The sequence below is a fragment of the Gadus chalcogrammus genome, chromosome 3 (assembly GCF_026213295.1).
Source record: "Gadus chalcogrammus isolate NIFS_2021 chromosome 3, NIFS_Gcha_1.0, whole genome shotgun sequence".
Taxonomy (NCBI): Eukaryota; Metazoa; Chordata; class Actinopteri; order Gadiformes; family Gadidae; genus Gadus; species Gadus chalcogrammus.
In genome coordinates, this window is record NC_079414.1 from 18061683 (window position 1) to 18071330 (window position 9648).

A 9648-nucleotide genomic window follows, 5' to 3' on the forward strand; every position below is an offset into this window, starting at 1 on the left:
TGGTTGTTTTGGATGACATTGAGGTCACTATTACATGCAATTTATAATTTTCATAAAACAGCCCTTTGCATAAGGGTCCTAACGTAGGACCACTGACAGCTACACACGATAGTGGAAGTGAATTGCATATAAAAGCTTACACATCAGCCTTCTAAACCATTTCTCAGAGTGCTCTGTGTGCCCTCTCTTTATGCTCTCTCTCAAATATAAAATGGCAACAGGTATTCTGGACATATTGACACGACACCTATGATAAACTATGTTAGTAATGGGAAGACAACAGGACGGTTTACTAACTGTGGTCGTTGCTACTGATCTACTACCTCAGGTTGGCCAATAGATGGAGCTAAAATCCCTTGGTTAGATTGAGGAGAACGTTTGGACGGACCTCCGTCACATCAGCAGAATACCTCAGGCAGTAGGCTATTTGTGATTTCAGATGATCCTGTAGCTAGAACCACAGATAGTGATTGAGGTCTAAATTGCTTACTTGTATGCCTTTCCTCTCCAAAATACACACATCAACAAAAGTTAGGTTGGAAATGACGTCTGTTTTACCCATGTTATAACTTGTTTATGCAGTAGAAGCTTCACATCGGGGACTATACATATGATCCGTGGCGCTTACGTAGAAGTTGTGGCATATTTAATGATTATATAGATTTACATTTTGATCATAGATGATATAGCTGTAGGTCTATCTATTATCTGTTTTTTTAGGTCTTATGGAAGTAAACTTAACACAATTAAAAAGACAGGCATTAGACCTTATTGAATGGGTGTGTGTAAGTGTGGAGGCCCTTTTGCCTATTTGTATTATAAATGAGGGTCAAGCCAGGTCCTGTTCAGCCCTAGGCTGATCAGCTAACTGTTCCCGGTCACGGAAGCGGTTGATTGTTATTACGGTAACTATCAGCCAATAACAGGAGCTGAAAAGAAGGGTGTGAGCTCAGGCCACCTCTAGTCACAAGACGAACAATGACTAGACTCCACCCCTGCCCTGTGTGTGTGTGTGTGTGTGTGTGTGTGTGTGTGTGTGTGTGTGTGTGTGTGTGTGTGTGTGTGTGTGTGTGTGTGTGTGTGTGTGGTGTGTGTGTGTGTGTGTGTGTGTGTGTGTGTGTGTGTGTGTGTGTGTGTGTGTGTGTGTGTGTGTGTGAAGGTATGTGTGTGTTTGGGGCTATGTATCCTTTCTAGGTCACATTTAGCTACTTATTAGAGCGTTTTTTGTTTTGCAGTTTCCTCCCCCTCCCCGCCCCCACCTCTCTCTCTCTCTCTCTCTCTCTCTCTCTCTCTCTCTCTCTCTCTCTCTCTCTCTCTCTCTCTCTCTCTCTCTCTCTCTCTCTCTCCCTCTCCTCTCTTTCTCCTCTCTCTCTCTCTCTCTCTCTGAACTTTCCTTTGTTTTCTTCCCATTTTCCCGGCCATGGCTGAGCCTCATGTGTGGGCAAGGGGCTTGGCCTGCGTCAGAGGGACTTACCGCAAACCATTCTTCAAGTTGAAGCTAAAACACAACATGACATGTGGCCCCTGAAAGATACCAAGGCAGGGTACAAAAATAAACAATTTTCACTGTGAAAATGTAATCCTTCATATACCTTTCCTATAAATCAGGAAATCTGCATTGCACAGTAAACATATTCCTGCTCAAATTTTTTTTTGCTTTGTATTTATTTGAATACTCCAGGATTGGAAACCAGCTCTTGCACAAAATATAGCTTGGATTTCATGGCAAAGTTTAGAGAGGACACTTGGTTCTGATAGAAACGTTGGGTCAAGTTAGTCATTACTGCGTTTAAGTCTCGGCGCGCATTGCCTGAACCGGATCACTGCTTCTCCAAGATGAATTCTCAGTGAGATTTCCACACCTTTTAAGTAATGTCTGTTTGCCAAACGCCATATCATGCACTGTATTTTATAGCAGCCACTTAACTTGTTAAGATTGTTATCTCTCACCAGTTGCTTCTTGCCCGGGTGCACAGATTGGAGGGAAGGCCTGATTCGACAATATCTATATTATATGATTCTTCTTTCATTGCTTGAGGATGTGGTGAACTGTTCCCATGTGGTTCAGAGAGTGTACATTTCTCCTCATATCTGCTTTGCTATAGCTACATCTTTTACTTTACTAATGACCACGACCTCTCTTGGTCATTAGGATTTAATCTCTGCCTCATTTTTCATTAACAAACTCTCTCTCTTCTTAGTAACATTGTGTATCTAATTGAATTGAGATTTGGCAAAGTAAAAGGATCCGAATGCTTTAGCAAACGAATGCTTTAATTCATGAAAAGTATTAATGTTGTAAATGAAAATATCATATATACAAAAATATGAATTGTTATCCAGTGAAATAAGTAATGCTTGGGGATTCGGGGTGAGGTCCAAGGCACTGTATGTATGTCCCACTCTCATGAGGGCCTGAGCCCCCTTAAGACGGTCCGTTTGGTGTAGCTTTCATATTAAACTGCCGTTTTATAGCCCCTGTGCAAATTCACAGTAAACTTCACTAGACACCCTGGGCACTTTCTCCTGACATGTTAACAATTCATTCACAGCTGTAGGCTCCTTTTACGACTGCTGAAACGAGGAAATAGTAGTAAATCTGTTTTTCCTATCACATAGCTGCAGGTAACATCTGGCATACTGTGGTTTAGTTCCACTACACTGGGGAAAACACATGAAGACATTAAACGTGAATCTGCCGTCTGCATTGGTGGTTGCTGTCGGTTTATCGTCAATTGGGAAAATGTTACAGGTCATATAAAAGGGGAAACCAAACCAATGCGAATACAATCAAATATGAAAAAACACATGGGCCCGAACACAGGCTGGAACACACACACGCACACACACGCCCACAGGGAGGCAAGCATAAATACAAACACACACTCACACACAAAGAGAGACAGAGAGAGACACACACAGAAAGACAGAGGGACAGAGGCAGAGAGTGACAGAGGTTCTGCGTTCTGGCTGAGCGGTTCCGGGTTCGAACCCCGCCGTCCGATGAGTGGACACCATCCACGACAAGCCACTTTAGATTAAAAGTGCCCGCCAAATATCAGCTATTGTTCTTTTACAAACGTTAAGGGTGTTTGTTTGCGTGTTTGTTTGTTGAACCCACCCAGTGCCCTTCAAAGAGCGTGGTTCCTGTGGCCACCGTGAGTGAATGACTCAGACATGCAACGTGCAGTCATGCTCCAGCTTGCATTGGGCAGAAGCTTCAAAGGGCAACAGGTCTATAGTAAGGAGAGGGAGCAGTGGAGCGCGGCGAGGAGAGGAGAGGAGCCCGGGTCGCGCTGTGTTACTACAGGTATTTGTTTTTGTTTTCTTTGTCAAGGCCCCGGAAAGACACACCCTCCTTCCGGCCGGGACACAAGGATTCCGGTACTCCTTTACCTTACGGCGGGGACGAGATCAGACACGCTGGCCGCATCAGGGGTAGCAGAGAGTTTGGGTGGGGTGGGTGGTGGGCGGGTTGGGCGGGTGGGGGGGGGGGGGGGGGGGGGGGATGAAAAGGTCAATTACGTCTCCGCTTTACGCACATTCCTTTCATGCGATTTCGACTCACTATGCTGTTGGTTATTGGAAGAAGAAAAAAATAACATGTTGTAGCTGGAGTCTCTATGGCACCTAAAGGTGTATTAGCTAAGTACCATCGCTGTGTTTTGGCTCTTGGCGTTATGTAAGGGGTGTCAGGCCACCATTCAGCCCACTGAAACAAAAAGGGGAGGAGATGCACACACACACACACAAACACACACACACACACACACACACACACACACACACACACACAAGCACATGCATGCACGAGCACACACACGCACGTATGTACGCACACACACACACACACACACACACACACACACACACACACGCACACACACACACACACACACACACACACACACACACACACACACACACACACACACACACACACACACACACACACACACACACACACACACACACACACACACTAACACCCATGCACCCAAATACCTGATGGTCTCTTCCAGGGGGCTTTCGGGTCTTACTTTAATAAGCCTTGAAAGCCCACTCTCCCGGTTACTCTACACATGCTTCATTTAGGGCAGAAATGTGCTCCCACAGCGTTACTCCGCGCAGGACCTCAGTGGAGGCTCAACCACGCAGGCTCAGGGTCTAAGATGGCATTCTCATTTCCTCCTCCACCTTTGACCTTCAACTCGACCAACTTCCTTCCTGGTGGCCCCCGGGGCCCCTGGAGTGTGTCCTTGGTGTTCGCTGTCAAACAATACGGCCCTGTAGCATGCGCTTCCGGGGGGGATTAAGTGCTAAGTGCTGTGTCTCTGTGAGTGGTCTGTCACAGGGAGGGTCAAGGGTCAAGAGCAGCCACCAGGAAGGGATAGCACCAGTCACATCTGGCTTTGCATGTAAAGACAATTACAAACACACATGCACCCTCTCTCTCTCTCTCTCTCTCTCTCTCTCTCTCTCTCTTCTTCTTCTCTCTGTTTATGACACAACCGTACACACACACACACACACACACACACACACACACACACACACACACACACACACACACACACACACACACACACACACACACACACACACACACACAAACACACGCATATTCCCAAATCACTCATGGTTCATGTATAGAATGGATTACAAAAACACAGGCAGCCCTCTTTGTTAAAAAGATGCTTATATGCATGAAAACACACTTATCTAACAAACACACACACACACACACACAACCATAAACACACACATATACACACAAACACACACCCGAACACGCAGACACAAACACATGGTGGTTCTGGACTGCATGTACACCCGGTTGCTCTTTATAACACATCTGTGCATCAACACTCATGTAACACGTCTGTAACAACGTCCAACCGAACCCCACGCCACACCAACACTATACAACACACGACGACACACAGCATATTTCAGAAAATCCTTCTTATGTTTTGGTAGTTCTATTGGTAGGGTGAACAAACCTGTCTGAATGATTAAGACACACTCTGAGTCTTATACACAGATGTTCCTATCACTGAGATGGTAATGAGAGACCGGGACAGGAAACTATAACCCTCAGAAGCAGTAATGAGATGTTGTGTGTTGGTGATGTTTACATCCCAGATGTAGGAAGGGAAGAATGAAAAAAGAAAAGAACGAAAGAGAATGAAAGAAAGAGAGCAAATAACGTGGATGTATATTTACATGCAAAGGTTGACAGAAACTAAAAACAATTATCTGCTGAGAATAATATGCCAATAAATTAACTATTACAATTATTATCCAACACTCTGACCCTATTTCTTTAATCCTGATTTATTCCGCCCACGCAATGCCACCCAGCAGGACTTTTAAACCCTCATAACCATACGCACGCTTAAACAATTATAGGCCTATATGAAACACGCAAGATATAATTCCAGGTTGGACGCTTGATGAATCACACACACAACAATGCACACTTTTGTATTTATATAAAATATTTATTTGTTGAGCATAAATACAGTGGGACAGATTATGTTCTTAGTGGTTTGTTGAGATTATTGCGACCAGAAAATAACTTCCCATTAACAATAGCCTATTCTCTTCAGGTCAACAGCAGCGCAAAAGCTGTTCTGTCCATAAAGTCCCACCAGATCTAAAACCTTTTTTTTAATCAATAACCTGCAGATGATCAGCATTCCGCGCTGTCCAGCATGGAGAAAAAGAAGGAGCACACACTCGACCACGGTCCACTGCAATACTCTTCGCCCCGGTTGGCCTTGTTCGCGGGCGTGCACTCTTGACCACTGACGGTGGTCGACTTGACAGTCTCCCGATCGTCTTTGTGCGTGGTAGTGGTGGTGGTGGTGGAGGGGGTGGAGGTGGTGGAAGAGCGGGAAGCACGCATGGTTGTGGTCTCGTGGTCGGCTCGCGGGCCCCCCGGGCCGAGTTTGAAGTGTACTTCTCTGGGCGCACGCTTACACATCGAGGCTCTCACCATTGCGCGAGTGTCCTCGCACAACTGGCCCTCCATCTTTTTCAGCGTGCGGGACACCTGTTTCCAGAAGCCCGCGGGGTTTGAGATGTAAGCCGGGCAGCGTGCGGGTTTGCCGACGTACTCGCACACCTTCATGGAACTCACTCCGTCCCTGGCAGGTGCTTCCTCCCCTCCGAGTTCTCGCATTCTGAATTCTGGAGCTTCACCACATCCCGCTCTTTCTTTGACGCCCAGGTACACCGAAGGCTGTTCTTGGTGGAGAATTTTCCTTTGGGTTCGGTGGACCTCATCCCTCTGTCCGCTCTGCCGGAGCCCCTGACCCGGACCGGCTCCGTCTCTCGATCCCCGGCGAGGAGCTCCCTGCGCCCCTTCTCGCGCGCAGCGTCTGATACGCAGACCTGTTGCGCGAGGCACGCGAGCAGCAGGCCAAAAAAGTGACAAAAAAAAAAACCCGAGGTCTTCAGAATCACCATTTCAACCTTATAAAACCCGCAAACCTGCACAAATAAATAATAATGTTTAAGGACATGTGGCTGGAAATGATGAAAACGTTTTCTTCTGACAAATGTAATTACTGCAAGTCGCTTTGGATAGAAGCGGCTGCTAAATGCCCTGAATGTAAATGTTTTATGCCCCCCAAAAAATTTCAATACACCTATAAATAACGAATTCTACGCCCCTATCAATTAAATGCACTTCATAACATTGTGTGTTGTTATTCCAATAGGCTACTTACTCAAAATCACAAATGGGATGATAGTCCTTGCTCAAATCGAATTGCATCTACAGGCATCCCGGGCATCGCACATGGCATTTATAGCGGCACGCCCACCGCTCCCACCCTACACACCCAAACACAGATATGCGCTCACGCTTCTACACGCACAGGATTGCATGCCCCACACCTCGGCGTAGGTCCTCTGATGCGCGTCGCTCCGCGCTCGTTCACTCGTCCAATTAACAGCAATAGTTTGAAATTCGAATATATGGTGAGTGGCTAGCCAATTAAACGTTAAATCGGTTTCTATTTTATATACCTTAGGGTTTGAACCTTATTTAAGTTACAAACCACAATATGGCAATTCATTGCCATATTCCCGTGTTCAAACTTTTGGGCGGTTTAGAAATCGATCGTAAAGGGATCGAATATTGTAATGCAATTTATTGGTCTTATTAATTAATTAATTAATTAATTAATTAATTAATTCATAGGCCTACCGTATTCACAGCAAGGTAGCTGTATAGACATGGTGCCCATAAAGATGGTGTCCATGGAGGTTACTTCCTCAAAACCCTTTGAACGTTATCATAATGAAAATTGAGTCACCAACAACAACACCGAATATTCATCTTTGTACAATTAGCTTTATGAAACAACGCCACCCTGTGGTGGTTTGTTGCGCGCATGCAAAACAAGTTATATTCAGTTTTACATTTGCGGGCTATGTGTGTTATGGTAATTATCTTTTTCATATAGCCTAGGCTCTATCGAAATATGCAGAACTGTCAGTATGATCTTAATAGCAATCCCCTTCCCCCTCGTAAGACTTTGCAAATGGTCCGGACCATGTGGTTTCCACATTAGCACCAAAGGAAGTCCTTCTCGGGTTCTTCTCTTCTGCCTCCCCAGTGAAAGACACACAGGTGCTGCTCCCCTCCATTTGGGCCGCAGGAACCTCCAACAAAACTCAACCCATCCCCCTCTGGACTAAAGTCGCTATTATGTTTGCGTGGGGTCAATCCGCCGAGCGATCCACAGGCCTGTTTCGTTGAGTTTACTTTGAGCCACTTCCTGTCATTACGTTCTGTTATCATTGGCTGTGTTTTAACTGCGTCTAGCTTAATGGTTGTCCTCCGCTAGACACTGGCCTGCTGTTAGGTTGGGATAAAGGCGGCACAAGGAGTCCATTTATAAAATAAAAAAGTAACCGACACCCTCTGCCCCCCCCCCCCCCCCCCCCCCCCCCCCCATAAGTAAACACAAAGGAAGAACCAGACAAACACAGGCAATGAAAAGTCATCTAGGTTATTTTATTTTGTTTCATTCACTATTTGTTTACATCTCCATTGTAGGACCTATTAAATCGTATTCATTACATGATACATGCCTGGCCTGTAGGTATGCCTGAGTATACAGTGCAGTTTTTAGACTTCACTAGTGTACAAACAGCAACACACATTACCATATGTTTACACTGCATCCAACCACAGAAACCGCAGACACAACACACCAAGCACACACACCCACACCACACACAACTACCACACCAACACACACACACACACACACACACACACACACACACCAACATGACACACACTTACACGTCTTCAAACATCTAACTCTCAGACGCCACAGGTGGGGAAACGGCGTCTCTCTGTTCTGTGTCATCTGACTGATGATTCCAAATAAACGGGAATAGAGATCTTCAAAAGAGAACCGAGGTTGGTACAGTTCTAGATGTGCTGGTGCTGCAACTTGGCGACCTGCAAAAGAACAAGAGGAGAATAACTGTGAGACAGGTTCAGGCAAACTCAATTGATCTAGTTAGAGTTTGTTTCTGTTTAAATATGAGCAACAAAAAGAAACATTGGAGCTAATCAACTCCTCGGTTTTAGAGAACCACTTCATCAGAGTGCAAATTACAACACCACCTGCACCCACAATCCTGTTGGATATCATGTCATCATAATCTGCAAAAAAAAAACTCTGCTTATAATCGAACTCAATGAGATACTGAGTGTGCTAGCATGGAACGCCGTCCCTTCATCACGATACGGTCGTTTCCACCCACCTGTGTGTTAAACACGCCAGCCTTAGTTATGGAACCAGCCGATGAAGTAGCTGCAGAAGCCATGGAGGCTCTTCCAGCAGTACTCTGTGGCCATGCGGGACGCATCAGACCCCTCCGTTGGACGGGGGATGGTGTTGGGGGAGGCCTTCCCCTGCTTGGTGGTGGGCTTCTTGGGCTGGCTGGCTGCCTTGCTGCCTGCCCCTCCCTGTGGCTTGGCGGGCTGCGGCTGGGGCCTGGCAGGCTGGGGCTTGACGGGCTTGTACGGGCTCGCGGGCTTAGCCTGGGCCGGTGCCACGGGTCTCCTCTGGTCCTGGCTGGGCTTGGAGGGCTTGCTGGTGTGGTGGTGTGGCGCTGGTGTGTTGGCGAGGTGGGGCGGGGCGGCGGCACTGCTGTACCCGGCGAGGTCTGTGGCCAGGGGGCCATGAATTGATGTTGGGTGGGCCTCGTCGGGGTACTTCTTGCACATGGCGGGCCGGTAGATCTTGGGCCCCTGGCAGGCGTGGCTCAGCTTCCTCAGCTCCCACATCACCTGGGTGAAGTAGTGGCGGGGGTTCTGGCTGTAGGCGCGGCACAGGTTGGGCTTGCCCTGGAAGTCGCAGTAGTAGGAGCGTCCCGCCGCACCGCCCGGGGCGCTGGGGCCCCTGCAGGACACGCGCAGGCGGGTGTAGTCCCCGGCTCCGGACACCGCCATGGCGCAGGCGTCCTTGCTCTTGGTGCTGAAGCGGATGGGCTCGTCCCAGATGCCACGCTGCGAGGGCTGGGCCGGCGCCCGGTTGTCCACGCTGTTGTCGCTCTGCGCGTGCGACACGCAGGCGAGCGTCGCCAGCAACGCCAGCAGCAGCGGCATCCTGA

At 47.4% G+C, this 9648-nt stretch overlaps 2 protein-coding genes across 2 annotated transcripts; both read right to left on the minus strand.

Annotated features, from left to right (window-relative positions):
* Positions 1-5489: 5489 nt before the first annotated feature.
* fgfbp1b (fibroblast growth factor binding protein 1b) lies at positions 5490-6827 on the minus strand. The gene is made up of 2 exons (XM_056585975.1): positions 6738-6827; positions 5490-6498 (listed from the first exon to the last, which is right to left on the minus strand). Exon 2 carries the CDS (start codon positions 6185-6187, stop codon positions 5696-5698), a length of 492 nt encoding a protein of 163 aa, XP_056441950.1. The 5' UTR covers positions 6188-6498; positions 6738-6827; the 3' UTR covers positions 5490-5695.
* A 1193-nt stretch (positions 6828-8020) lies between these two features.
* On the minus strand, positions 8021-9648 carry fgfbp2b (fibroblast growth factor binding protein 2b). The gene is made up of 2 exons (XM_056585974.1): positions 8797-9648; positions 8021-8488 (listed from the first exon to the last, which is right to left on the minus strand). The coding sequence occupies exon 1, from the start codon at positions 9641-9643 to the stop codon at positions 8819-8821; it is 825 nt and encodes a 274-aa protein (XP_056441949.1). The 5' UTR covers positions 9644-9648; the 3' UTR covers positions 8021-8488; positions 8797-8818.